Here is a 26,438-nt window from a genome sequence, read left to right on the forward strand (position 1 = left end):
GATGGAGGCGGCGTATTCGATTGACAAGGGCCTGCCGGATCCCCTGTCTCGTCAAACACTGTCGTTTGCATCGAGGACTCTCGCTCAGTTCAATGGTTCGGCGACTACTTTGTTAGATCAACCGCCGATATTCCCCAGAGTGCAACAGCATCAGCCGCCGCCGTTGGTGCCAGCCAATCCACTTCAGAGCGTACGTCCAGATACAAATGGCCCTTCCCAGCCAAAAGGTGGACTTGAAGGATTGCAGAATGGCCATGTGTCCCTCGAGACGAATGAGGATAGAGGTTCGGAGAGCACCGATCGACTGTCCCATGAGCTGGACTGGGATACCAACTACAGCACGCCTAACGAGTCGGCGACCTCAGTCTCCCTGGTCTCGTCCAGCATCCCGCAGCAGCACAACAAGTCTGCGTCGCCGGCTCCCGCATTACATGGCTCCCTGGCGTCGCGGCAGACTCCAACGGCAGCGGCTAGACGGCCCAGCAACAGCGCTGCCATCGCTACGACGACCACTTTAGACCTATCACGATACCGACCGCGGTCGTCGATTCCATCGAGGTTGTCGACTGGCATGTATGCCCATCAATGCATCATGGCGGCATACGCGTGTCGATTGAATCCATACGCTCTGCATAAGAAAGAGCAGGAAGCTCTGCAAGACCATCTGTGTCATCTTCATGTCACCGTCTACCTGAACATCCGAAACGGCATCCTCCGTCTCTGGACACGCAACCCTATGGTGAGTGTTTCCAGGGAGGAAGCTCTCGGCTGTTCCAAGGACTACCGTTGGATGAACCTCGCCTCCTTTGCCTTTGAGTGGCTGGTGCGCAATGGCTACATCAATTTTGGCTGCGTCGAGATCCCGCTTCCGCCCGTGCCCCCCAAGAAAGGCCGCCGCAGAGAAGGCCCCGTTATTGTCGTTATTGGGGCCGGTGTCGCGGGCCTCGGCTGTGCCAGGCAGCTGGAAGGTCTCTTTCGACATTATCGTGATTCCGATACCTCGCCGCGGGTCATCGTGCTCGAGGGTCGACGCCGACTCGGCGGCCGCATCTACTCGCATCCTTTACACAGTTTGAAGTCCGCAAACTTACCTAATACCCTCGTTCCTAAGGCTGAAATGGGCGCTCAGATCATTGTCGGCTTCGACCATGGAAACCCCCTCGATCAGATCGTTCGCGGCCAGCTGGGCTTGCCGTACCATCTGCTGCGTGATATTTCAACCATCTACGACACAGACGGCTCACCTGTGGATGAAGTCCAGGACGCCATGGACGAGAGACTTTACAATGATGTGCTTGACCGTTCGGGCGCCTATCGCCACAAAGCGCTGATCGTACCTACCGCCGAGGGTGATCGGAAGCTAATCGACGCTGGTCGTGACGTCGCTGTTGACGATGGCGTCACGGTCAGACAGTACGAAGAGGCACGGGCAGCAGGCACAATCGGTCTGTTGTTCCCCGCGAAGCGCGTGCGTCGTGGAGTTTCCCATAAGACAGCCGACCTGAAACCTACAAGGGTTCCCCCCCCTACCACTGTTGCCGATACAGAAGAGCCGCCTGCTGCATTTACGTGCCAGGCCATGGGGTGGAAACTAAACGATGGGATCACACCAACCGACTCAATTGACCTCGACTCGATAGCCAAGCAGTCCGTCCACCAAACCTTTGGGGCCGTGATGGACGAAGGGTTCAAGCAGTACCAGCGTCTGCTACCCCTGACCCCCAAGGATATGCGGCTGCTCAATTGGCATCTGGCCAATCTCGAATACGCCAACGCCGCCAATGTAGGCAAGCTCAGTCTGTCCGGCTGGGACCAGGATATGGGCAATGAGTTCGAGGGTGAGCATTCGCAGGTCATCGGCGGATACCAGCAGCTACCGTACGGGTTATGGTCGCTCCCGGAGAAACTTGACGTGCGCACAAACAAGATTGTGACCCAGATTAGCTATGACCCTACCTCGTCCGCCGGACGGCCAGCAGTTGTACACTGTGAAAATGGCGAGACTTTTGCCGCGGACAAAGTAATTCTTACGACATCGCTGGGCGTGCTAAAACGCCAAAAAATCAAGTTCCAACCTCCACTGCCAGCATGGAAGACCGGCGCCATCGACCGACTGGGCTTTGGTGTTATGAACAAGGTGATACTTGTCTTCGACAAACCGTTCTGGGACACCCAACGGGACATGTTTGGCCTACTACGCGAACCACCCAACAAGGACAGCATGATCCAAGAAGACTACGCGAAGAACCGTGGTCGATTCTATCTGTTCTGGAACTGCATTAAAACCACTGGGCTCCCCGTGCTCATTGCGCTGATGGCCGGCGACGCCGCGCATCAAGCCGAAACAATGCCCGACAGCAAAATCATCGTCGAAGTCACGGCGCAGCTGCGCAACATCTTCAAGCATGTCGCCGTGCCGGATCCGCTGGAGACTATAATCACGCGGTGGGCGTCCGATCGGTTCACGTGTGGAAGCTATTCCTTTGTCGCCGCCGAGGCCCTGCCGGGCGACTACGACCTGATGGCCCAGTCAATCGGGAACCTGCACTTCGCCGGCGAGGCCACCTGTGGTACACACCCGGCCACCGTGCACGGAGCATACCTGTCCGGCCTACGCGCGGCGTCGGAAGTGATGGAATCGATTCTGGGCCCGATCAAGCTTCCGACCCCGCTAGTCCTGGAGAAGGGAAAGACGTTTGAACCGCCCCCCGCGCCGACAGTTTCAACAGGCCAGAAACGAAAGGGGCCACCCTCTGCCGAAGCTTTGCTGGGCCCCGGTCTAGCACCAAGTGAACCTGCGCCAACACCCACCGACCCCCTCCGCGAAGCTTACGAAAAAGCCATCCAGGCCGCCATCCACGCAGAACTGGGCGCACCGGAGCCACGACCGGCCAAGACGGGACTGAACCCTTTCCTCCTCTATCAGAAGGACTACTGGCACAAATGTAAGGAGCAGAGCGACGAGGCCGCCCGGACCGCCACCAACAACCCCAACGCCCGGGCGGCGCGCGATGAGGTCCGCCACGCGCTCGGCCAGATGTGGCGCGCAGCCAGCGAGGCAGAGAAACAGCCGTACCTGGAGCAGATAGAGGTCAACCGGCAGACGGGCGCGGAGGTCGAGGCGCGCTGGAAGCAACGAACGGGCGAGTGGGAGAAGCGGGCGGCCGAGATACGTAGACGCTGGTGTGCCGACAATCCGTTCGAGAGGTGGACTGCTAGCTAGCCTTCCATGATCGAGTCTTAGGATACGATCTCACTTGCTATAACTACAACTCTCTTGTCTTGTCACCAGTAGTACTCATTAATAAAATCATATATTTTTATTCTAGTCTGTGTGGCATTCGATAGAAGCAATCTATGTGAATCTATGATTCTGTCTATCTCACTCTAAAAAAGAAAAATCATAATATTAACATGAGAGTGAAAGGGGGTAAAAATTGCGAGAGAGAGAGAAAAAAAAGAAAAAAAGGAAACGCTGATATCCGACCAAGGAATCTGGAAAATCAAAGAAGAGGGTTCGACTGGTACTCCGGGACTGCACCGGAAGCATCCTTGCCAGCCACGCCGTCCACCTCCTCAGCAGCAGGCTCGACGGTCGAGTTGCCGGCCGAGGGGGCTGGGGCGGAGGTTTCCTCCTCGCCGGACTCGGAGATGAATTTCTCAGCTTCGAGGGCAGCAACGCAGCCGGAGCCTAAGAGGATAGTCAGTACTTATTTTTGGAAATGAAGAGGGAAAAGAAAGGTGCGATTTGGCTTACCGGCACTGGTGATGGCTTGACGGTAGCGCTTATCCTGGACGTCACCGCAGGCAAAGACACCCTCAACGCTGGTGTAGCTGGTACCCGGCTTGGTGACGATATAGCCATCCTCGTCAAGCTGGATCTGGCCCTTGACGAGGGCGGTGGCCGGGTCGTGGCCGACGGCGTAGAAGAGGCCGTTGGCGTCGACAGTCTCCTCGGCGCCGGTGACGGTGTCCTTGACACGCAGGTGGGACATGAGCTTGTCACCGAGGACCTCGACGGCGACGGTGTTGAAGCGCACGGTGACCTTGGGGTGGGCAAGCACGCGGGTGGCCATGGCCTTGCTGGCGCGCAGCTGGTCGCGGCGCACCAGAACGGTGACATGGCTGCCGTACTTGGCGAGGAACATGGCCTCCTCGGCGGCCGAGTCACCGCCGCCAATCACGTACAGCGGCTTGTTGCGGAAGATGGGCACCGCGCCGTCGCAGACGGCGCAGGCGCTGATCCCGCTCTGCCAGAAGGCCTCCTCACCGGGCAGGTTCAGACGACGCGCGTTGGCGCCCGTCGCGATGATGACCGCGTCCGCCGTGCGCGCGGGGGCGTCCTCGGGCCCGTCGCTCCATTCCGTCCACAGCTTGAACGGCCGCTGCGACAGGTCTACCCGCGAGATGGTCTCGGTGATTACTTCGGTACCAAACCGCACGGACTGCTGGCGCATGTTCTCCATCAGCTTCGAGCCGTCGATCCCCTCAGGAAAGCCCGGGAAGTTCTCGATCTCCGTCGTCGTCGTGAGTTGCCCGCCCGCCGCGGTGCCGTTGGCCAACATTCCCTCGTACAGGACCGGTTTGAGCTCCGCACGAGACAGATAGATGGCGGCGGTGTGTGCCGCAGGGCCGGAGCCAATGACTAGAATTATAAGTATGCCATTTGGTCAATGTCTATTTGAGAAAAAGTCACACTCACTGACTACCTTGGAGTGTGTCATTCTGGATGCAAGAGGAGGAGAGGGAGACTGGTGGTGGAGAGTCGAAGCGGCAGCGGCAGTCAATCCGAGCGAGGATCGAAGCGAAGAAAGGGCGAACCGACGGAAAGTTGAGGAAAACACCTTGACGGATTTTGGGAAGGAGAGGGAGAAGAGAAAGACGTGATAAAAGCGAGATTAATACCAGACAATGGCCCTGGGCGGAGCAGAGGGCGAAGAGGGGCTGGTGGGGAACGGCGGACGAAGAGCAAGATAGAGAGGCAAAGGAACCAGGTCGAAACTGGGCCGGATGAATCAGCAGTAGCGACAGGACAGAGTGGATTGTTGGATTCTTATTGAACTCTTTCGTCGGCAACGTTGATCTGAGTGGATCGCAGGGGGTGATTCTTAATCATGGAGTTTTCTCGACCCGGTGGCCCTTCACTAATCGGAGACTGCAGCCTGTCGAGACCACGGTCACGTGCGCCCTGCTTAGAAAGCCGCCCTGGCCTCGACCGAGCACATTTTCAATCAGATAGGATTGAGTTATCGCTGATCAATAATAGTAATAATAATGATAAGTGGAGTATGTACTATGTAGTAAGATGATGGAACAGTCGTGGCATTCATCAATCATAAATCATAGCAGAGGCAGGCAGCAGTAGGGAAAAGAAGAAATAAAATACAGATGATGGACATTTCCAAAAGCATCATCATTCAGAAAGATCAATAATTCAAGTCGTATCGCATGAGACCATCAGACCACGCCAAACCATTTCTTCCGCGGTTTCTTCGTCTCGACGTCAATGTCTTCTGGCTCAGGGGAGTCGTCTCGAGCTCCCAGATATCGTTCGTACCCAGGCGGGTAGAGGCCATCGCCATCAACACCATCGTCGTCTTCGTTGTCAACTTCATCATCAACATCATCAACATCATCATCGTCGTCATCATCATCATGGTCATCATCTTCCTCGTCACTCGCGTTACCCTGTTCCAGATAGCTCTTGTCCGACTTTTTACGCACACCTAGCCATTTCCTCCACCCCTTGGTGATCTGGGTGGCTGGGGGATCATATTCATCGCCCGCGAACCGCAACACGGGAACCAGGAGCTTGTAGGGTGAAGTGATGCCCGAGGGATCCCGCGGATTAACCTCCAGATTCAGCGTGATGGCCAGCCCACCATGTAGGTCCACAAAGGCGCCTACGCCGTCGTCGCCTTGCTGAACCGCCTTCCGAGCCGCCTTCTGGCTAAGGTTCGTTGGGCGACGGTGAAATATCGTAGGCCGGGACTCGGCGTCAGCCGGCGGTTGAGAGAAATATCCCTCGGAATTGTTGACATCGGTCATGGGAAACGGCCCGTCCATACTCATCCGTCTTGTATTCAGACTGCCGTCGCTCGGGAAGAATTCCTTGGTCGGAGGACCACCGCCGCGCAGCGACAGGCGTCGCAGAAGGCCACCACCGCCACCCGAAGGCCGATCACTTCGAGTGAGAGATAGAGTTCTCTGTAGTTTGTTCGGTCGGGGTTCTATGACTGGTCGAGCCATTTCTGACTCAGGCGTTGGCAGAGCAGAGGTACCTATTTTTTTTTTTTTTTTTTTCAAATTAGACAAACACCAATGATAAAGGTCTACGTAGACTCTTCGACAAGATAACCCACCTGGCTGGTATTCTCTAATCGCACACCAGTTTCGCCTGGGTAGCAGGCGTTTGTTGTTGCGAGACTTTCCGTCCACATCATGGGTGAAGATCGGAATCATGTCCTCGTCCGTGTTGGAGTCCACGTGGTGCACTCGGTTGCGTCTGTTGAGCATATCAGAGATCATGTCCGTCTCCGGGAGATCGGCCATGGCGGAGGAGATAACGTTGGGCATGTATCGGTAATCACGGTCCTTGGGGATATTGAGGTTTGGGTTCGAGTAGAATTCACCGATGGCTGCGAGGTGTACGTCGCCACTATGTCTGTCAGTTTTTGATCATACAAGAAAACTCATCTTGCTTGTTGACGATCATACCTCAGTATAGTAACTCGTACAGATTTCTCTGCAGCAAGATCCTGGAGATCTTCAATCAACCAGGTCCGCTCCTCTTTGTGGTGTTTGGCTGTCCAGTGATCATCGGAGATTTCCACCTTGCCACCATGTCTGTTCAGAAGGCCACCGAACATGCCTGCCTTCCCTAGGGACTTGCGACTGTTCTGAAGGTTCTTGATCATCGCCTAGGAAAAGTTAGCAGTGTACCTGGTAGTTAGGCGTCTCAAAAAAAAAAAAAGAAGAAAGACATACCACTCGCGGATAAGCGATGGGAATACTTGAAAGCACGATGAGATGCTTCGTTTCACCCTTCACGATCTCACGATGACAACGGTCCCATATGAGATCGCAGGTTGCCTCGTTGAGAATTGAGGTGCTCTAAGAAAAATTCATTAGCATAAGTGTATCAGCTACGGTGGACGCCGCAATGCAATGCAATGCAGTTTCTCTTACAGTTCGTTCCGTCCGGCAGTCCAGTCCCAGGAATGTGACATCCTTGCCGAGTGACATGAACAGATTTCTGCTCTTCTCCCGAATATAAGGTCCCGACTGTGCTCCAAGGAGCCAGCTGCGTTCATGCGCTTCCGTCTCATCGATGACTGTGTGGTGCTGGAACAGCAGATAGTACTTGAAAGCAGTCTTCCCCAAACCAGCTATAACTGGGGTTCGCATAAACTGGTCCGAGTAGGAACCAAACCCTTGAATAATCTCGTGGTCATTCCACATATTGATCATGGGGATTTGAGAGTTTGCCAGGGAGAATAGTCCCTGCGAGAACCAAGTCGAGTAGCTGTCCATGTAGAAGCTTTCCACCTCGGCTCGGAAGTCGCCGGTGAACGGCGTACTGTATTTGTCTTCGGTATTCTTGATCCTGATCCATTCTTGGAAATGCGGTGATTCCGTTAGGATGCTATCGTTGGATATCTGGTCACCGCCTCCGATCATGACGTGGAAGGGACGAGTTTGATGCTCATTGAGGATATCTCGCCACAGAGGATCAGGGCCACAGACCTTGTCTGAAGCCGCAGATAAGCCGAACCCATTGCCAGAATAAAACGCAATGTTCATTGAGGTTCTGCGTGCAGGAACCCAGAAACCCATCGCCGGTCCCTGGTTGATTCGATAGGCGACGCGTTGCTGCTCAGAGCCCAGCTCCACTTCCACATTGAACCGCCAGAACGTCACGTCACGATCCACGTCCGCATGAAGGCGGAATCCCGGGATTTCCTTGTAAATGCCGGCGGTTTCGCCGTCGGCGGCATGGATCCGGCTCGCAGGGATGGTGCTCTGGGCACCATAGTCCAGAGCGGAGGGTGTCTGCTCATACAGTCCGTCCTCGTTCTCGATCAGCGACAAATCAACCCCTTCCTCCAGATCCTCGACCGGTTTGACGTAGAGTGGCCGGCCATCCCGGCCGAGCTTTATCATACCAGCTATCGGATCGACATACTCGGGGGCCAGTTGAGCGCCTTCATCCCCCAGCACCTCACTCGGGGGTGGAGGGAGTAGGTCCATCGGTTGGGAGAAAAGCCTTAGAACCGGGGGAGACTCGTAGCTAGAACGAGAGTCCTTGGTGACGATCAAGATCGTACCTCTCCACGTCTCCTTTTCAATAGGACCGCTTACCCCGTCGATCTTCTCGTATGCTATGCCCGTATAGCGAAGCAATGGACCACATTGTAAGAAAAGACGAGGCTGGAATTTCTTCTTGGCTTCCGGGGTCTTGGGCACTGGTTTTTGATAATTTGGCGGAAGGACGCGACTCTGTCTGCGGTCATTGCTGGTTCCGCCTTCCCACCACGCCTTGCTTCGATCGATATCGAGGTTTTGGAAATCGAAATCGGAGAGTTCCAGCTTAAGCACAGGCGCCCCCCTCCATTCGGAAAGCGGAGGAGGAGTCGGAGGTGGCATATCGAAGGAGACATTTGGCTTCTTCGGCTTTGCCTGTGTAATTGTTCCGCCGGTGTGATCGGACATCGTCATGGCGTCCCTCTCTCCGTCACCTACACTTGGGTCTTGGATTGATGCCTGGTTTGGCTCTTGGTTGATGAACGAATGGCCGAACGAATGGCCGAACGAATGGCTGAACGACGATGGGTTCTCAACAGCGATGGCTCCCTTCTGTTGGTAGACGCCCATCGATGGAGGATACGATTCCATCCTCTTAGAGGGATTATTATCGGTGACATTTATCCCCCTCTGCTGTAGGACACCGGTCATCGGAGGGTACGGCTCGATTCTCCTTGAAGGCTGCTGAGGTTGCTGAGGAAGTTGTCGTGACTGAATCGGTCGATCCTGGGGATATCTATTGTCGGCATAGTGCATGGGCCCTTCCGACGATCTCATGGTATCCGATCTTAAAGGAGGACCAGGCATGGGAGGACCACGCGGCTCATGCCCTGGGAAGGGGCCATTATTATCTCTAAGCGGACCTTGTCTCATGGGTGTGGGTTTGACAGGAGGTAGACTGGGTTGATCGCCAACTGTCATTCGTCTTCTCACACCAACATTGGGGTTCATACCCAGGCCCGGGGGGGGTTGACCAGCATATGGATCCTCTCTGTGTGATTGTATGGCAGGTTTTGAATACTCTGGATTCTGAGACTGAGCTCTGGTGTGGCCACGAGGTACTCTACCAGCAGGGGGGCCACCTGATGATGCAAAGTGTTCGTGATGAGGCTGCTGGTCGTCCGGAAGAGCAGCGGGTTTTGGTTCATCTTCTCTTGGGGCTTCGCGAGGCTGAGATTGCGCTGGCTCACTTTGATCAGTTTCGGGTTTGGCGAGCCGTTCCTTGAGCCTCATTTCGGCCTCTAGGGCACGGGCTCTTTTCTCTTCCTTGGTGAGGCCCGTCAATTTCACTTCGAGTTTTTGAAGCGGCGATCGATCATGAGCCCAGTCTCGACGCGACTCCTTAGTCGAACGCATGGTGCTGGAGCGACTCAGAGGTGATTCGTGGTTCACTGAACCCATGGGCGAAACCATTTCGTGGTTATCTCCTCCCGATGGGGCCTCATCAGGCATCGACAGATCTTGCCCGTCCTGAGGAATAGTACTCTCTGGGGGGGCCTGCACATCCTGAGAGGGAGCATTCGTCGGAAGTTGTGGCGGTTGTCCCCGATCATCTCTTGCCGAGCTTCTATGCTGGGTTTCCTGGGGAGGGGCATTTGGTAAAGGTTGTGGCGGCTGTCTGCGATCATCTCTTACCGAGCGTCTATGCCGAGGATCCTGAGGTTGAACGTTGGTCGGGGGGTTAGACTGTCTGTGGTCGTCTCTCGTAGAGCCCCGATACTGTACATTTCGAGGAAGAGCGCCCATTGGAGGATATGACTGTCTCATTTCTTCTCCAGGAAGGCTTCCATGGTATACGTCCGGAAGGAGAGCATTCTTCGGAGGGCGAGGCTGTCTGCGGTCGACCCTCGGAGCGCCTCCATACTGCATATTCTGAGGGCCGTTCATCGAAGGAGGGTTTGGCCGTGCGCGGTCATCCATCGCATAGCCTCCATACCACTGCTGGCCGTCCAAGGCTGGGTTCCAGTCGGACTGCATCTCCCTTGTTCTGGCTGAGAACGAGGGGCCTCCTCCGCGATGGCCCGGCACGGCCGGAGGGTTGTTTCGGTAGGACATTGCACGCACCCGGGCTGCGTCTGGGGCTGGTGGAATCATTCCGGCACCATCGACGTCTGGCGGACCTGGATAACGGGGTCTTCTGCCGTTCGGTGGTGGTCTATTCGCTCCATTCCGAGGCATTGCCTGAGGGGGCATCGAGTTGCCGTTAGGCGACGGCCTATAAGGCGCAGCAGTAGCCATCTGCATAGTTAGCTTATGGGCGTCTTTCTCAAAGAGGGGATATCGAAAGAGAAACAAAAAAAAAAGACGAATGGAGGGAGTAACGGTTAAGATACGCACCTTGGGTTGTTGGGTATCCAGCTGGGTCTTCAAGCAACAATTGATTAGAAACTTCTCGCTTGTTCTAATTGCAGTCGCCTTGATAATCAAGCACCGATCGCATCGACTGCGATAAAATTCGCATACCCAGCTCGACCGTTCGAAGCCAGAGCAAGACACCACAGCATGTACCTCGCCAGGCAACCGGCAGCGGTAGCTATACTGAGAGTACCGTCGACGGACTGCTCAAGAGGTCCAACAATGGCCGACAGACAAAGCAGATTGTCACTGCACTCTCAAAACCACCACAGGCGATGAGGAGAAGGTAAAAAAAAAAAAATGTCAACCGGTCCTGCGTTGCCGGCTTTGCATGGCTGTTGCATTATCCTGGTGGCTGGTGTTTCCCCCCCCCCAGCCGCGGGGCTTTTTTCGTCACTCTCTGCGTATGGCCTGCCCCTGCGACCGGGCAGGCAGCAAATGAATGATAAGACGGACAGGTCGATCGAGGCGCAAGGCCTGTTACAGAGAGCTGACAGGTCGAAATCATCCCGTTCGCCATCTGATCCCAGAGACAGAATCGTCGGTGCCTGGCTTGAGTCGTCCTAATGGTTGTTCACATCACCACTGCGAGATAAACAGACAGGCACACCGCCTGTACTCTGTATAGCATACACTGTACACTCGCCAGGGACAGGCACCCTCTGGCAACAGTTTTGGGGCATTGATCGAGATGGTCTAGACTATATGGAATGACGATAGGTGAGTCCTGGCCGGTGACGGTCTTCCAGTGTGAGGATTCAGTTCGTTCCACTGCTAACTGGTTGCTTCCTACGTGGGTATAACTAGTCATCTCGACGAGAATGAAGAGAAAAATTAATCGAAGCCTACTGCAACTTCAATAGACCCGGGGGATATATATCTGACTAATAATGCGACTTTTCAAGGGCCATGGCGATGCTGAAACGTGGTCTTTGTCGACAAACGGTCCTCTGGAGTAGTAGACACGGGCATAACATTGACTATTGCTGCGTAAAAACAGAAATGAGAGGATGCCGAGTGCAAAGTAGACGATGCTCAAAATGAGGATCAATTAAAATCCTCAATAGAAAGTATCTGGTGTCAGTAATCCAGATCTTTTCCTCCTTCATTGTTGCTGCGGATCCGCCACAGCCTGTCCTACCGTCAGGAGTGAAAGAGACAATTCACCTTAAAAGTCCCCTCGACCACCCCTACTGGACTCGCCCACTCTCCCTGTTGTTGTGTTTAATAATTCTTGTTGATTATTACCGTTTCTTATTCCTTTTTATGACATCCATAGAGCCGTCTCTGTAGCAGATCCTACGGTTCATGGCCCCCTCAATCGCGCTGTCCTGATCTCGCCGCTCCCGTTTGTTACGCCGTCCACCTGAAGAACATGCACTTCAGCGGCGTCACGGCCGCCCTGCTGGGCCTCAGCTGTGCGGCTTCGGCGACTCTTGACCGTCGGACCTACGAGACTCACGATTTCTTCGCACTACACCTCGACGACTCGACGCCGCCGGCCCAGGTCGCTCGGCTGCTGGGAGCCCGCCACGAGGGCCAGATCGGCCAGCTGCCGGGTCACCACAAATTTTCTTTACCCAGGAGTCAGACCTCGGAGCTGGATACATTATTAGAGGGCTTGAAGGCAAGGAGGAAACTTCGCAGGCGGTCCGGTGGGGATAATGGTGACGGCGAGGAGGTCGGCGATGGGCTAGACGGGGTCCTCTGGTCGCAGAAGCTGTCGTCCAGGCAGAGACTTGTGAAGAGAGAAGGGGGGGATCCCTCGAGTAAATACTCGCAGATTTCTCCTCGTGCGAATCGAGTGGAGGATGCGGCGGCGGTTGCAGCTCGCAAGCAGGCCGCCGAGTCTCTTGCCATCACGGACCCGATCTTCAACGAGCAATGGCATCTGTTCAATACGGCGGAGCTCGGTCATGATCTCAACGTCACGGGCCTCTGGCTGGAGGGAATTACGGGGAAAGGTGTGATCTCCGCGATTGTGGACGACGGTCTGGATATGTACAGCGACGACCTCAAGCCCAACTACTTCGCCGAGGGCTCCTGGGACTTCAACGACAAGACCGCGGAGCCCAAACCGCGTCTGTTCGACGACAAACACGGCACACGATGCTGCGGCGAGATCGCAGCCGCCCGGAATGACGTCTGCGGAGTTGGGGTGGCCTACGACAGCAAGATCTCCGGCATCCGTATTCTGTCTGCGCCTATCGACGATGCTGATGAGGCGGCGTCCATCAACTACGCGTATCACCACAACGATATCTATTCGTGCTCGTGGGGCCCACCCGACGACGGCAAGACGATGGACGCCCCCGGTGTTCTGATCCAACGGGCAATGGTGAATGGCGTGCAGAACGGGCGTCACGGCAAGGGCTCGATATACGTCTTTGCGGCGGGCAACGGCGCGAGCTCGGATGACAACTGCAACTTTGACGGCTACACGAACAGCATCTACAGCATCACAGTGGGTGCGATCGACCGGGAGGGCAAACATCCCAGCTACGCCGAGTCGTGCTCGGCGCAGATGGTGGTTGCGTACAGCAGCGGCTCGGGCGACGCAATCCATACCACCGATGTGGGCACCAACAAGTGCTACTCGGGCCACGGGGGTACGTCCGCGGCTGGTCCGCTGGCCGTCGGGGTAATGGCGCTTGCACTCAGCATTCGACCGGACCTTACCTGGCGCGACGCGCAGTACCTGTTCATGGAGTCGGCGGTGCCGGTCAACGAGGACGACGGCAGCTGGCAGGTCAAGAAGACCGGCCGCAAGTTCAGCCACGACTGGGGCTACGGCAAGGTGGACGCTTACACTCTTGTCCAGCTAGCTAAGACCTGGGAACTGGTCAAGCCCCAGGCGTGGTACCATTCCCCCTGGCTGCGCGTGCAGCACGCCATCCCCCAGGGCACCCAAGGCCTAGCCAGCTCGTTTGAGATCACAGCCGAGGCGTTGAAAAAGGCAAATGTTAAGCGACTCGAGCATGTCACCGTTACTATGAACGTCGAGCACACCCGTCGGGGGGATCTGAGCCTCGAGATGCGCAGCCCGGAGGGGATTGTCAGCTACCTTAGTACCACCAGAAGGCCAGACAACGAACGCGAGGGCTATGTCGATTGGACATTTATGTCGGTGGCTCATTGGTAGGTCTATTCTTCATCCCTTTCTTTATTGTTGTATGGATAAAACTAATCTAAGAAACAGGGGCGAGTCTGGCATCGGCAAATGGACGGTTATTATCAAGGACACGAATGTCAACGAACACAACGGCACCTTCACCGACTGGCAGATCACGTTGTGGGGAGAAGCCATTGAGGCTGACAACCAGCCACTACATCCCTTCCCTGATGAGCACGACCATGACCATGCCATCGAGGACGCCATCGTGGCGACCACCAGCATCGCGGCGGGCCCAACCAAGACCAATGAACCGAGCAAACCGACCGATCATATCGATCGGCCGGTCAACGCGAAGCCCACGCCGATTGAGGATGCGTCCAAGCCCGCCGTCACCACCGGCACGAGCAACAGCACCGACACCACTTCATTTGAACATTTCCTACCTTCCTTCCTCCCGACCTTTGGGGCATCGAAACGGACCCAGGCGTGGATCTACGCGTCGCTCGTCCTGATAATCGTCTTCTGCCTGGGCCTGGGTGTCTACTTCCAAATCCAACGCCGCAAGCGCATCCGCAACAACCCGCAGGATGACTACGAGTTCGAGATGATTCAGGACGAGGATGACCTGCAGGCGCTAACGGGCGGGCAGCCGGGCAGCGGTCGGACGCACCGCCGCGGCGGAGAGCTTTACAACGCCTTTGCGGGCGAGAGCGACGAGGAAGTCTTTAGCGACGACGAAGAAGGACCTTATCAAGATCGAGAGAGTGAGGATGGCCAGACGCATGAGAATGGGGAGCATCCACAAGGGCGATAGGGTATATATCTATCTCACATCTGAGCGCCTTGTCTTCCTGCCTGTCTGTTCTTCATTCACCACACCTTTATTATTATTATTATTATTATTCCTATTTACTCCATTGCATCGAAATAGTGTACATGACATACAACGAGAGCAATTAAATCCCGTCTTTCTGCTGCAGTAGGAGTTAATTCCTGGTGCCTGATTCTAGCGATGATTGCGACTCTGTCTGTGGCTTGGCGTCGATGACGCTCTCCCCGTCTCCTCCACCGCTTAACCACTTCCACTCCACCTTACCAGCCACTACAAATAATAATAGCATCGGGTCATCTCTGGCAGGGATAATACCATCTGGAGAAAGCGTTGGATATTCGCCTGTTCGGCTTTCTATTCTCATATCTTCCCCCGCTGTGATCCCACCTGACCTGTCCACTCCCCGTTCTCTCTGCCATAACGGCACACAACCCCTCCAATGGACGAACACGACGACTTCGACAGCGTCTCATGGAAACACGATCCAGAAAGCGATATCTCGCGCCCTACGACCGCCGACTCGGAGGCCCTAGACGCCCCGCACGACTTTCTTGAGCATGATGTCAATGGCAAGCGGCGAGTGAGCGCTGTCGGCGCGGCGGGGGACGACGACGACAATAGTGAGCCCCAGGCTGGACACCTGGCGGACGCGGTCGATCTGGCGGGTATTGGAGATGGAGAGTTACAGTGCAAGGTTGATTCACCGTTAAAGGAGAATGATGGCACGAAGGATGCGTATATTTCGTATCTTGTCTCGACGCATGTTAGTCCTACCTTACTACCTGCTGCTAGTCTGGCTTATGAGTATAGCTGATCTTTGTTTTTTTTTTTTTCCAAGACCGACTTCAAGTCCTTCCAGAAATCCGATTTTGCCGTCCGCCGACGATTCACCGACTTCTATTTCCTCTACAAAACGTTGTACCGCGAGTATCCGGCGTGCGCGGTGCCGCCGCTTCCGGATAAGCATAAGATGGAGTACGTGCGGGGGGACCGGTTTGGCAGCGAATTCACGACGCGGCGGGCGTGGTCGCTGCACCGGTTCCTGAAGCGGCTGTCGCTGCACCCTGTGCTGCGGCGAGCACCGTTGCTGGCGGTGTTTCTCGAGTCGCCGGACTGGAACGCCCACATGCGGCTGCGGACGTCGCGGACGTCGAACGGAGCCGCGGGAGATAACAGCACGGGCATCTTTGACAACTTCACAGACACGTTCGTCAACGCTTTCACGAAAATACACAAGCCGGATCAGCGGTTTATCGAGGTGCGCGAGAAGGCCGACAAGCTGGACGAGGACCTCACCCATGTGGAAAAGATCGTGGCCCGGGTTGCCCGGCGTGAGTCCGACCTGGAGACAGACTACAACGAGCTGGCGATGCAGTTCCGCAAGCTGGTCCCGCTCGAGCCAGACGTCGAGATGCCGCTGCAGATCTTTGCGGCCTCGGTAGAGGAGACGGCACGGGGCTTCAAGACGCTCCGCGACCACACGGACCAGAACTACCTGGGCTCGCTGCGCGACATGGAGGCCTACCTGACCTCGATCAAAACGCTGCTGAAGACGCGCGAACAGAAACAGCTCGACTTTGAAGCCCTGGTCGACTACCGCAACAAGGCTGTCGCGGAGCGCGACTCGCTGGCCGCCAATCCGGCCTCGTACTACGCCTCCAACCCGCTCACCTCCTCGCCCGCCTCTTTCATCCGCTCCAAGATGGAGGACATGCGCGGCGTCGACCACGAGCAGTCGCGGCGGGAGCGTGTCCGCAAGCTCGAGCTGCGCATCGACGAGCTCACCCGCGAGGTCGACTCGGCCAAGACCACTTCCGAGATGTTCGACGAGGAGGTTGTCCGCGAGGTCGCCGACTTTGAGCGCATCAAGGCCGTCGAGTTCCGCGACACCCTCGGCGACCTCGCGGACCGTCACATCGACTTTTACCAGGACATCTTGAATACCTGGGAGCGCTTCATTGCCGAAATGGACGAGACGGAACCAGATCTGACCAAATAGTTCTTTTTTTCTTCTTGTTTTCCCCCTGACGATACGGTTGCTTTAGGTGCATGAATATATGATAATCGCATACTTGAACATGTTTTTTTCCCCATGTAGTCAGATAATTAATACTAATGATCCATTCGCTCTCTACTGCGAGAAATCAACGCCCTACACCCCTACCAACTTTTATCCAAGGACCTAGAGTACGACCAGTGTCCTGTGTCCCCTCAAACTGCCTTGTTCTGGACACACTCGAAATCAGTCGGGCCAGGATCTCCCTTGGGAGAAAAGACAGCCGGATCTTCGGCGCGGGACTTGAGCCGTTCGTTACGCTCCTGTTCCAATCAGGATGGATATTATAAAAAAAAAAAAAAGAAGTTTCCGCTTCTGCTTCGATTCTGATACACACCTCCGCGTACACCTGGCTGGGAGTCTTTGCTTCACCCTTTCCATCCGTCAGCTCGAGGTACGCTTCATGGTCGTAGCCGATGGAGAGTCTCTTGGTAGCGAAATTGGAGCTGAGCTGTACTCCTGCCGTGCGGGGAGCTTCCGAAGACATCTTCAAAAGTCCACTTCTCCTCCCTTAGAATTAAAGACTGCAGATTCGACAGGGTGACAGATTGATAGACTAGAACAGATTTCAAGAAAAGAATGAGTGCCTTTTTTTTTTAGAAGCCCTGCCGGCCGAGTGACACAGATCTCGCAGACACGGACCAAGGTATATATTTAGTAGTGATATATGTGCAAGATCATCGATGTATACCGTGAGATATACGAAGTATGTGTGTATCACCTGTAGGGCCGTGAGGCTGCGGTGACTATCCAGTAGCCAGACCCGGACTGGAGCTGTCGCGCGCTCAAACCCGAACGGCTGGAAAGGGTGGGAAATCCAATGATCCAGTTCGAGCCGAGACATGCCTCCCGTCGATCAAACAATTACGGTGCAAGGTCGCCGCCACTTGGTCAAACCACCGGGTCGGCCGTTAGAACAACTCATTATTGTGGCCGGTGTACGCCCGTGGGAAACTGCATAGACCCAGGGGTTCCTCGGCGTGGTGGCTGAGTGTGCAGAACGCGTCAGGCTGCGCCTCGCGGCCAGCATAGGGGGTCCTACACCCGGAGCACGCCGTGAGCATTCAAGGGAAGCCATCGTGGTGGGTTATCAGTGTGATCGAGCTTCTGTCAGTCTATTATTGTCATTAGCAGGTCAAGATAACAGTCAGTACCAATCTCCCTCTCGGTTGCTCCGCATGTAGCACTCAATACACTGGGTAGTTGCCACTCGGGAGGACAGGGTGGTGTACTCTGCGATGCATTGCAGAGCACATACATGTAGAATCTAAGGAAAGAATAAGATCTAAGATCAGATCGAGAAGATGAAGGGTGAATCGTGAGGAGGAGGAGGTGGTGGTGGTCGAAACTGTGGGATGTCAGTCCAAGTTTGCTTTGTTTGCAGCGTCCTTCTTCGGCAACTCCAAACGACAATCATCAGCGAAGCTCTTCACGACCACAACCCCTCCAGGGTCCAGCTCAGCTACAGCTACAGCTACCATGTCTGCCTCTCGCTCCGCGCTTCGGCCGTACGTCTGCTCGTCGTGTCGACACGGCGTGCTCGCTCCTCGACGGAGGTTTAGCTCCAAGCCCGCTCAGAACCCGGAAATCTACGATGTCGTGTGTGTCGGCGGCGGACCGGCTGGCTTGGGGCTGCTGGCAGCTCTCCGTATGCCTTGATTGAATTGATCGATGAGTCGTGATATTGGTGTGCTGATTTTTGTTTTTGTCTAATAGGGGCTTCTCCGGTTACGTCGAAGCTGAAGGTTGCCCTCGTCGAGAGCCAGGATCTGGATAAAGCCCGATCGTGGGATCTGCCCACCCATGAATTTTCCAATCGGGTGAGCAGCCTTACGCCCTCGTCGGTCGCGTTCCTGCGGAGGATCGGGGCATTGGAGCTGCTGGATACAGACCGGGTGCAGGATTACCAGCAGATGCAGGTGTGGGATGGGGAAACAGGGTCCAAGATATCTTTCGACTGGGCAGAGGAGACGTCGCCGTTTGAGGATCCGCGGACGGTGGCAACGATGACGGAGAACGCCAATCTCGTGCGTGCGCTGCTATCACGTATCGAAGCTTCCGGTGATGAGAATCTCAAGATCTTTTCCAAGACCACCGTCTCGTCGATTGAGAATGGCTCGGATCATCCGGACGGCCCTGATCTGTCTGCCTGGCCAGTGTTGACGGTGGCGCCATCGGAGGCCTCTCCGGCGTCGACCTCTGAGCCCCCTGTCCGCATCGCAGCGCGGCTGCTCGTCGGGGCCGATGGCATCAACAGTCCTGTTCGATCCTTTGCCGACATTGCCACCGAGGGTTGGGACTACAATCGACACGGCGTTGTTGCGACCTTGGCTCTCTCGGACTCGGAGGCGCCCACGTTCCCGGCCGGGATGCGAACAGCGTTCCAGCGTTTCTTGCCTGCACTGGGAGGACCGATCGCTCTGTTGCCTCTGCCCAACAACCACGCCACGTTGGTGTGGTCTACCACGCCGGAGCATGCGGCGTATCTCAAGTCTCTCCCTCCGAACGCGTTCATTTCAATGGTCAATGCTGCATTCCGACTGTCCATGACGGATCTCAAGTACATGATGAAGATGAAGCGCGTGGGAGAAGAAGAAGAAGTCAACCAGCATGACGCCGAGTTGACCTGGCGGCTGCAGCATACCCCTCAACCGAACCATATCCCGCCAATGGTGACAGGCGTGCAGGAACGCAGCGTTGCGTCCTTCCCACTGCGCTTCCGCCACGCGTCCACATACATCTCCCCCCGGGTCGCGTTGATCGGCGATGCGGCGCATGTGATCCACCCGCTCGCGGGACAGGGCCTCAATTTAGGGCTGGGCGACGTTGCCTCGCTCTCCAATACCATCGAGTACGCCGTGACCCACGGGATGGACGTCGGCGACCTCCTCTCCCTCGAACGGTACTCGACGGAACGATGGGGAGCGAATGCCAAGGTGGGCGGCGTCTGCGATCTCCTCCACAAGCTGTACAACGTGCCTGGCCAGGGCCCTGTGGCGTGGGGACGCAGTCTCGGCCTGAATGTTATCGACCGGCTACCATTTGTCAAGGGCTTTCTCATGAGGCAAGCCGAGGGGGGCGCTTGAGTCGTTGTAGTCTATTGTATTATATTCTCTTATCTTATTCTCCTACCTCTCCACAAACCAACCTAAACTATATTCAATGAGACTATTAGGTCTCTCAGCTGTTTGTCTCTCTAAATTATATAAATACTGTCTAATGTACATAGTGTACAGTGAGATCTATAAGTGCCCGAGTGGGCTGTATCTCCGACTAAACAATCTACCAACTTCAGGCCCCCAAAAATAATAAGATCAAGTGATACTGGGATCTACAAGCTCCGTCCCACTCTCAATCCTTCCGATGCCAACTAATCAAAACCCTGTGTGACGCTGGCCCAGCCTTTTTGTTGGCATCACCAGAAGATAAAGAGCGAAGTCAGATCCATTGACCGATATCACCAGGCCTGGCTACAACCATAGTATATCCACCTGACGACTTTTATCCAACCATCTAACCATGGCAACGCCTCAAGAAAGACACCCGGAGTTTTTCCAGCCTGTAGGCAGCGAGTCGCCGAGGGGGAAGAAACGAACGGTTCCGATGGAATGTTTATGCCTGGGGTTCAGCCGGACCGGGACGGTTTGTAAGTCAGCCATTGTGAGAATATATATTCTTTACCTAGGGTTATTTTCTTCTGATTAGTTCCAGCGATGTGTAATGCGATGGAGACGCTCGGGCTGCGCTGCTGGCACTCGATGCAGCTGATGTCGACACGATTCGGGGAGATCGAGATGTGGCAGGAAGGCGTGGACCGGAAGTTCTTTGGCGCGGGGGGACAGCCGTTTGGACGCGAGGAGTTCGACCAGCTCCTGCACGACGTGTCTGCGGTGTCGACGGACACGCCGGCGCTGGCGTTTGCCGACGATCTGATCGCCGCGTACCCGGAGGCCAAGGTTGTGCTGGTGGAGCGGGAGATGGAGTCATGGTACGCGAGCTGGATGAACAGCGTGATCAAGAACACGTTCAACCCGATTGCGCCCCTGGCGCACCTGCTGGACCCGTTCTTCCTGTATCCGTTGGGCAAGGTGCACAAGACGACGTTGCAGGGGTGGGCGGGGATCTCGAGCGTGGAGGAGGCACGGGCGAAGAGCAGAACCAAGTATCGAGAACATTATGCGATGGTGCGTCGGATGACCCCCCCGCACCGTCTGCTGGAGTTCAACCTGGCCGAAGACGGATGGGAGCCGCTGTGTCGTTTTCTGGACAAACCTGTGCCCGACACGCCCTTCCCGCATCTCAACCGGCTGCAGTGGCTCGATGAGAAGGTGCAGTTGGGGCTCAAACGCAGCGCCAAGGGGTTGGCGATGAGGGGGGTGCTATATTTGGGACCTTTCTTTGTCGCTTGTCTTGCGTATTATTTGATAGCCAGATAGTAGATACTACCTAGGTATCTACCTGAGGTAGTCCTAGGTAACAAAGTCGTCTACTCTATAGACAACAGTATTAATGTTATTACTGTTAACTATTGATCTATTATATTCCTAGGTACTCCATGTCGTATACCAATACTAAACAAGCTACCTATAGTATAGCTATAATTAAAGTTACTACTAATTTAGCAGATGGCAATCTATTACTCTGTACCATACTACTATAGTACCTACCTACTCCGCAGTAGTAACTACCTAGTACTAAGGTATAGTATAGTTATTATACTATATATTACCGGCCGAAGGACTCGGACCCTGGTTGATCTAACGAGGGCACATGGCTCAGGCGCTAGAGCAATACGGTGTTAAATACCTGGCTTTGGTCTGGCAGCACGTTAGTTGGCTGGGATAGACTTGAGTGGCCCGTATTTGTATGCACTATTTATTAGTACTTATAACTATGTTATTACTAGTAATTAGATAGGTTCTAACTACCTGTTACTACCTGTCTCGTGCCTGTATGCAATGCAATGCACAGCCATCCAGACTAGTATTATTACTCCCCTTACTAGTGGTATGTAACTATTTCTCCGCAAAAGCGGAGTCTACTCCGTACTTAGTATAGGTACAATATGGAGACAGTCATTAGTCTCAGATGAATTAGTTGATTGGAGAAGTCTTTATTCTGTGTGCAGTATTAATCATTAATTATGGAGTATGTAGATCTTTTCCTTGATTTTGTGTGCTAATAATTTGGAGAGAAGAAGGCTACTGGTGGCACGTCCTCCGTATGGAGTAATATTCTAGGCGCACCCTTGCCCTCCACGTGGCTCGTGCTTGTATTGATGCCTGAGGCATATATCGGTATACCTTATGTATGTACCTAAGTATACAGAGTACCTTCCAGACTAAAACCGCACCCTAAATAGGTATATCTATAATATCATGGCGTTTATCCTGTGGTCATGGTGTCAGGATCCAAACCTTAGCATTACTGCATTGATCTGCCATGAGGGAATATACCTTAGTCCATTAAAATGACTCGAAAATCGTCCCTGCATGCACGTCGCCAATCATCAGACTACATGTAGTCTACAGTACTACATACATAAGTAGTTACACTATATGGCAATAGGAGAAGGACTTCGCCTATAGTCAGTACCCTACATATCCATGTCGTTAGGTATGTAGTGCACCTTGGTAGTAGAAGCACTGTCTACAACCCAACTCCACAGAGTGCATAATTCACTCACTCATAACGGTAGAACAATAAGCCAAATACTTGAGTCTCAAGGACAGAATCGGTAGAATGACAACAACATGATACCTAGTATTGCTTGGGGAGTCCTTCAGATAGGTTAGGTACCTAGGTATACTCCGTAGGTAGGGTCATAAATACAGCCTTACTGTATAATACCAGGAACAGTGCAATACACCGTGGGCGTATCATCTTGGTACTGACATGGAAAAGGTTGCGCCACTGAACCAGTTCCTCCCAGGTGGTGTCCAGGGCTAGGCGATTATATTATTAATTAATATTGTTAAAAATTCTTATACAGTATCTTTTTGTAGTATTTTTATCTCCTCAGTAGTACTATGTAGTATTATTTCTCGACCACTGACAGGCAGGATTCACTATGTCACAATACTAGCTCCTCCCCATAAATTACCGCGCACGTTTTGCCTCTGCGGAGGGGCTTCCAGTAGTTACCTGCAGTTACTAGGGGACTCGCGGCTCCAGGCCAGACAAGAGGGAACAAGAGGGCGAAGGAACTGGATGGATGAGGTCAGGTTGTCTCTTTAGTTGGTTACTACCACCTCTTGCCTGTTCTTCCATTAGTTATAGTTGATTATTAGTTATTGTCTTGGTAGTAGTAGTAGTAGTAGTAGTAGTAGTGCCCAGCCCCTCTCCTCTCCTCTCCTCTCCTCCTCTCTCCTCCTCTCTACTCTCCCTCCCTCTCTTTCTCTCTCTCTCTCTCTTTCTCTCTCTTTCGCTTCCCCTCGCCTCCCTTTCCCCTCTTCTTCTCTGACCGCCCTCTAATCCTTCGAGTCGGCTCCGTTACTCTGGCCCGCACCCTTCCGCCCGGGCGCCCCGTCATACAAAACTGCCCAGTACCGACCGAACCTACGAACTGCTGCTGCCTTGCTCGCTTTCCCCTCAACCTCCTCATATATTCGTCATCATATTATCTCAATTGCGAAGCGCTGTCGCTTTCAGTGTGGTCAGGAGATTGCGTGTCGTCATTCGCATTCCTCCTCCCTGCGCTTCGCCTCTCTCTCTCCCTAGACTCGGATCCTTCTTCTTCGCCTAAGAACGGTTGGGGAGCCGCTGACGGACAGGAAACCGTCATCCGACCAGCCGCATATAATCCGACCAACGGCCTGGTGACACTGAAATAAGTTGTGCGAGAATTTGCTCTACGTCTACAATCAACTTCCCTCGACCTTTCTGCCTGGTGGTTTTCTGTGCGACAGCCACAACCGAACGTGCCGGGAGCTTGGAGCTCTCGCAGGGCGCTGAACACGCAGATGAGGCGGATCGCGGCCTGCTAAGCCGAGTCTGTTTCGAGTCTGTCTGCTCACCATGGGGTCTTTGTTTAGATTCAGAAACAATGCGGTAGGTCTTTTCGGTGTGGAAATCAGATTCGTCTTGCTAATCGATCGCTCGTGAAGGGAACCGCAAGTCCCGCGGTCGGGACAACGCCGACCAAAAAAGAAGCACACCCACCGGTCGTGACTCCTCTTGAGAAACATTTGCAGGATATGGGCCCAATACGACAGGATGGCAGTGACAAGTTCTTTGGCATGGAAAATGTACGTCAACGACTTCTTGCTCTACTATACAAATCCCCATTCTCAAGGTGCTAATCTGATTGCGGGTAGTATGGAAATACATGGTAAGCATAACCTGGGCTCCATCGTGGCCAAGGGGGGCTGCTTTCAGCTGACTTGTTTCTGTGCTCTAGCTACTGTAACTCGATCCTTCAATGTCTCTACTACTCGATTCCCTTCCGAGAAGCTGTCATAAACTACCCGCGACGCACACCGATCGAAACTCTGGAGGCAGCGCTGGAGAAATCACTCAGGATTCAGGATCCCAACAATCCGATCGACCTGGAGGCTCAGGCGGCCGCAAAGCAGGCGAAGCAGCCCAACGGCCAGTCGTCCGCTCGCGGCGCCGGCGTGCCCCCGAACCAACCGCAAAAACCGGAAGATAAGGATTCCCCCGAGTACAAGAAGAAGGTCGCGTTACAAACACTACCTTTGCTCGAACCGAACAACAACGCCCCCAGCTATGGCATGTCGGAGTCGCTGTTCACCTCGTTAAAGGACCTCTTCGAGTCCGTGGTCGGCAGTCAGATCCGAATGGGTATCGTGCGGCCCCAGCAGTTCCTCGAGGTCCTCCGCCGCGAACACGAGATGTTCCGCACGGCGATGCATCAGGATGCGCACGAGTTTCTGAATCTCTTACTCAACGAAGTCGTCTCCAACGTCGAGGCCGAGGCGGCCAAGCTGGCCCTCCTCGACAAGGACGTGGCGCCCGGACAGAGCGCCGAGTCCCTGGACCAAGCCACGATCAGCACGGGTTCCAAAACCCCAAGCACCACTCGTTGGGTTCACGAATTGTTCGAGGGGACCCTGACCTCCGAAACCCAATGCCTGACGTGTGAAAACGTCTCGCAACGCGATGAGATCTTCCTTGATCTCTCGGTGGATCTGGAACAGCATTCCTCCGTCACTTCGTGTCTCCGCAAGTTCTCCGCAGAAGAGATGCTGTGCGAGCGGAACAAGTTTCACTGTGACAACTGCGGCGGCCTCCAGGAGGCCGAGAAGCGCATGAAGATCAAGCGTCTGCCTCGGGTGCTTGCCCTCCACCTGAAACGCTTCAAGTACACCGAAGACTTGCAAAGGCTGCAAAAGCTGTTCCACCGGGTGGTGTACCCTTACCACCTGCGGCTATTCAACACCACCGACGAAGCCGAGGACCCCGATCGGCTTTATGAATTATACGCCGTGGTGGTTCATATCGGCGGTGGGCCTTACCACGGTCACTACGTTGCCATCATCAAGACCGAGGACCGCGGCTGGCTGCTCTTTGACGATGAGATGGTCGAACCCGTGGACAAGAACTACGTCCGCAACTTCTTCGGCGACCGGCCAGGACTGGCCTGCGCCTACGTCCTGTTCTACCAGGAGACGACCCTGGAGGCGATGATGAAGGAGCAGGAACAAGAGGATCTCGCCTCGACCATGGCCTCCATGGACGTGAATGACCTGGCCTTCAAGCAGAACGGATTCTCACCCATGTCCCCCACCGGCTTGTCTCATTTCCATACCGCTTCGCAGATCCCTTCCCCGCACGAGGAAACCACCAGCCGCTATGGCCTCGTGCGTGCCCCGACCGCACCCCAGCTTACTCCACACCCAGAGCATCCGGAGGCCGAGCCGGAAGTACCACAATCGCCCGACGCGACGACAGTGCCTCCTCCTCTTCCTCCGCTCCCGATCTCCTCTCCCTCGCCACTCAGTCCGAAAAAGCAAGATGCGCACACCCGCAAGGAGCAAGTCCGAGAGGAGAAGGAACGCAAAGCGGCCGAAAAGGAGCGGAAGGCCGCTGAAAAGGAACGCGAGAAGAACGAGAAGCATCGCCGCAAGGAGCAGGAGGCGAAGCGCAGGGAAGACTTCAAGCGTGAAGAAGCTGAGATGAGGGCCGCCATCGAGGCCAGCAAGGCCAGCAAGGCTGAGGAAGATCGCCGCCACGACGACAACCCCCACAAGTTGGCTGGGGGGCTGAATCTTCTGAAACGTAGTAGCAAGAGCTTCAGCCACCGGATCGGTGGCAATCACCGCGAACGACGGATCTCTTCCACCGATCTACCGCCCATGGTGGCCCCTGCAGAGCAACAGACTGCGTCAACGGCCCCTGCTGCTGCCCCTGCTGTCCCTGCTGTCCCCGTTGTTCCCGATATACCTCCTGCAATCCCCGAATCCCGGCCAGCAAAGGATTCAGCGCCGATTCCTTCTTCCAAGGCAATCGCTCACGACGAGGATATGCTCAAGGACTCCAACGGCAAGCATGGCCACGGCAAATGGCGGAGCTTCAGCCTCCGCAAGAAGTCGTTCAGCATTCTCTCTTAAGAGGTCGGTCTGCAATCAGACCATACTCTCGGAGTCACCCTGTTTCTACTCATCTTTTCATTCGAGTCATTACTTTGACATACTGCACATAATCTCTCCGGTACATACTGATCGTCGTTTTTTTCTTTTTTTTTTTCGACATCCCTGTTTTAGTCACAAAATTATGGCTGTTTTCTGGGTCTCTTGCATCAAGGCTGGGTACCT

At 54.6% G+C, this 26,438-nt stretch overlaps 9 protein-coding genes across 9 annotated transcripts; 7 read left to right on the top strand and 2 right to left on the bottom strand.

Annotated features, from left to right (window-relative positions):
- Nucleotide 1: 1 nt before the first annotated feature.
- On the top strand, nucleotides 2-3,967 carry ASPZODRAFT_150195 (hypothetical protein; the record flags this gene model as incomplete). Its single annotated transcript, XM_022725591.1, has 3 exons — nucleotides 2-190; nucleotides 221-3,214; nucleotides 3,950-3,967. 3 exons carry the CDS (start codon nucleotides 2-4, stop codon nucleotides 3,965-3,967), a joined length of 3,201 nt encoding a protein of 1,066 aa, XP_022583803.1.
- Nucleotides 3,757-5,011, top strand: ASPZODRAFT_1447130 (hypothetical protein). Its single transcript, XM_022725036.1, has 2 exons — nucleotides 3,757-3,791; nucleotides 3,842-5,011. Exon 2 carries the CDS (start codon nucleotides 3,994-3,996, stop codon nucleotides 4,606-4,608), a length of 615 nt encoding a protein of 204 aa, XP_022583804.1. The 5' UTR covers nucleotides 3,757-3,791; nucleotides 3,842-3,993; the 3' UTR covers nucleotides 4,609-5,011.
- Nucleotides 5,012-5,067: 56 nt separating this feature from the next.
- ASPZODRAFT_1446299 (hypothetical protein) lies at nucleotides 5,068-10,937 on the bottom strand. The gene is made up of 6 exons (XM_022725026.1): nucleotides 10,642-10,937; nucleotides 7,189-10,542; nucleotides 6,988-7,113; nucleotides 6,718-6,920; nucleotides 6,363-6,658; nucleotides 5,068-6,281 (listed from the first exon to the last, which is right to left on the bottom strand). Exons 2-6 carry the CDS (start codon nucleotides 10,540-10,542, stop codon nucleotides 5,458-5,460), a joined length of 4,803 nt encoding a protein of 1,600 aa, XP_022583805.1. The 5' UTR covers nucleotides 10,642-10,937; the 3' UTR covers nucleotides 5,068-5,457.
- A 737-nt stretch (nucleotides 10,938-11,674) lies between these two features.
- Nucleotides 11,675-14,756, top strand: ASPZODRAFT_1445842 (hypothetical protein). The gene is made up of 4 exons (XM_022725020.1): nucleotides 11,675-12,691; nucleotides 12,731-13,797; nucleotides 13,859-14,415; nucleotides 14,458-14,756. The coding sequence occupies exons 1-4, from the start codon at nucleotides 12,035-12,037 to the stop codon at nucleotides 14,586-14,588; spliced, it is 2,412 nt and encodes an 803-aa protein (XP_022583806.1). The 5' UTR covers nucleotides 11,675-12,034; the 3' UTR covers nucleotides 14,589-14,756.
- A 289-nt stretch (nucleotides 14,757-15,045) lies between these two features.
- Nucleotides 15,046-16,605, top strand: ASPZODRAFT_14019 (hypothetical protein; the record flags this gene model as incomplete). The annotated part of the gene is made up of 2 exons (XM_022724635.1): nucleotides 15,046-15,369; nucleotides 15,445-16,605. 2 exons carry the CDS (start codon nucleotides 15,046-15,048, stop codon nucleotides 16,603-16,605), a joined length of 1,485 nt encoding a protein of 494 aa, XP_022583807.1.
- Nucleotides 16,606-16,817: 212 nt separating this feature from the next.
- On the bottom strand, nucleotides 16,818-17,149 carry ASPZODRAFT_14020 (hypothetical protein; the record flags this gene model as incomplete). Its single annotated transcript, XM_022724637.1, has 2 exons — nucleotides 16,818-16,925; nucleotides 17,000-17,149. The coding sequence occupies 2 exons, from the start codon at nucleotides 17,147-17,149 to the stop codon at nucleotides 16,818-16,820; spliced, it is 258 nt and encodes an 85-aa protein (XP_022583808.1).
- Nucleotides 17,150-18,141: 992 nt separating this feature from the next.
- ASPZODRAFT_150200 (hypothetical protein) lies at nucleotides 18,142-19,748 on the top strand (the record flags this gene model as incomplete). The annotated part of the gene is made up of 2 exons (XM_022725592.1): nucleotides 18,142-18,310; nucleotides 18,379-19,748. The coding sequence occupies 2 exons, from the start codon at nucleotides 18,142-18,144 to the stop codon at nucleotides 19,746-19,748; spliced, it is 1,539 nt and encodes a 512-aa protein (XP_022583809.1).
- A 433-nt stretch (nucleotides 19,749-20,181) lies between these two features.
- Nucleotides 20,182-21,098, top strand: ASPZODRAFT_60072 (hypothetical protein; the record flags this gene model as incomplete). Its single annotated transcript, XM_022728889.1, has 2 exons — nucleotides 20,182-20,308; nucleotides 20,374-21,098. The coding sequence occupies 2 exons, from the start codon at nucleotides 20,182-20,184 to the stop codon at nucleotides 21,096-21,098; spliced, it is 852 nt and encodes a 283-aa protein (XP_022583810.1).
- Nucleotides 21,099-23,473: 2,375 nt separating this feature from the next.
- Nucleotides 23,474-26,392, top strand: ASPZODRAFT_1450822 (hypothetical protein). The gene is made up of 5 exons (XM_022725072.1): nucleotides 23,474-23,712; nucleotides 23,769-23,909; nucleotides 23,979-23,992; nucleotides 24,062-25,709; nucleotides 25,752-26,392. The coding sequence occupies exons 1-5, from the start codon at nucleotides 23,680-23,682 to the stop codon at nucleotides 26,232-26,234; spliced, it is 2,319 nt and encodes a 772-aa protein (XP_022583811.1). The 5' UTR covers nucleotides 23,474-23,679; the 3' UTR covers nucleotides 26,235-26,392.
- The last annotated feature ends 46 nt before the right edge of the window (nucleotides 26,393-26,438 follow it).

This window comes from Penicilliopsis zonata (assembly GCF_001890105.1).
Source record: "Penicilliopsis zonata CBS 506.65 unplaced genomic scaffold ASPZOscaffold_3, whole genome shotgun sequence".
Taxonomy (NCBI): Eukaryota; Fungi; Ascomycota; class Eurotiomycetes; order Eurotiales; family Aspergillaceae; genus Penicilliopsis; species Penicilliopsis zonata.

Coding starts and splice junctions, on each gene's coding strand:
- ASPZODRAFT_1447130 (XM_022725036.1), top strand. CDS start 3,994: ATGAGCTTGTCACCGAGGACCTCGACGGCGACGGTGTTGAAGCGCACG.
- ASPZODRAFT_1446299 (XM_022725026.1), bottom strand. CDS start 10,542: ATGGCTACTGCTGCGCCTTATAGGCCGTCGCCTAACGGCAACTCGATG. Junction 7,114..7,188: donor ACTGCCGGACGGAACGAACT/GTAAGAGAAACT, acceptor AATTTTTCTTAG/AGCACCTCAATTCTCAACGA. Junction 6,282..6,362: donor GATTAGAGAATACCAGCCAG/GTGGGTTATCTT, acceptor AAAAAAAAATAG/GTACCTCTGCTCTGCCAACG.
- ASPZODRAFT_1445842 (XM_022725020.1), top strand. CDS start 12,035: ATGCACTTCAGCGGCGTCACGGCCGCCCTGCTGGGCCTCAGCTGTGCG. Junction 12,692..12,730: donor ACCTCAAGCCCAACTACTTC/GCCGAGGGCTCC, acceptor AAGACCGCGGAG/CCCAAACCGCGTCTGTTCGA. Junction 13,798..13,858: donor TTTATGTCGGTGGCTCATTG/GTAGGTCTATTC, acceptor TCTAAGAAACAG/GGGCGAGTCTGGCATCGGCA.
- ASPZODRAFT_1450822 (XM_022725072.1), top strand. CDS start 23,680: ATGGGGTCTTTGTTTAGATTCAGAAACAATGCG. Junction 23,713..23,768: donor TTAGATTCAGAAACAATGCG/GTAGGTCTTTTC, acceptor TCGCTCGTGAAG/GGAACCGCAAGTCCCGCGGT. Junction 25,710..25,751: donor CCGAAAAGGAGCGGAAGGCC/GCTGAAAAGGAA, acceptor CATCGCCGCAAG/GAGCAGGAGGCGAAGCGCAG.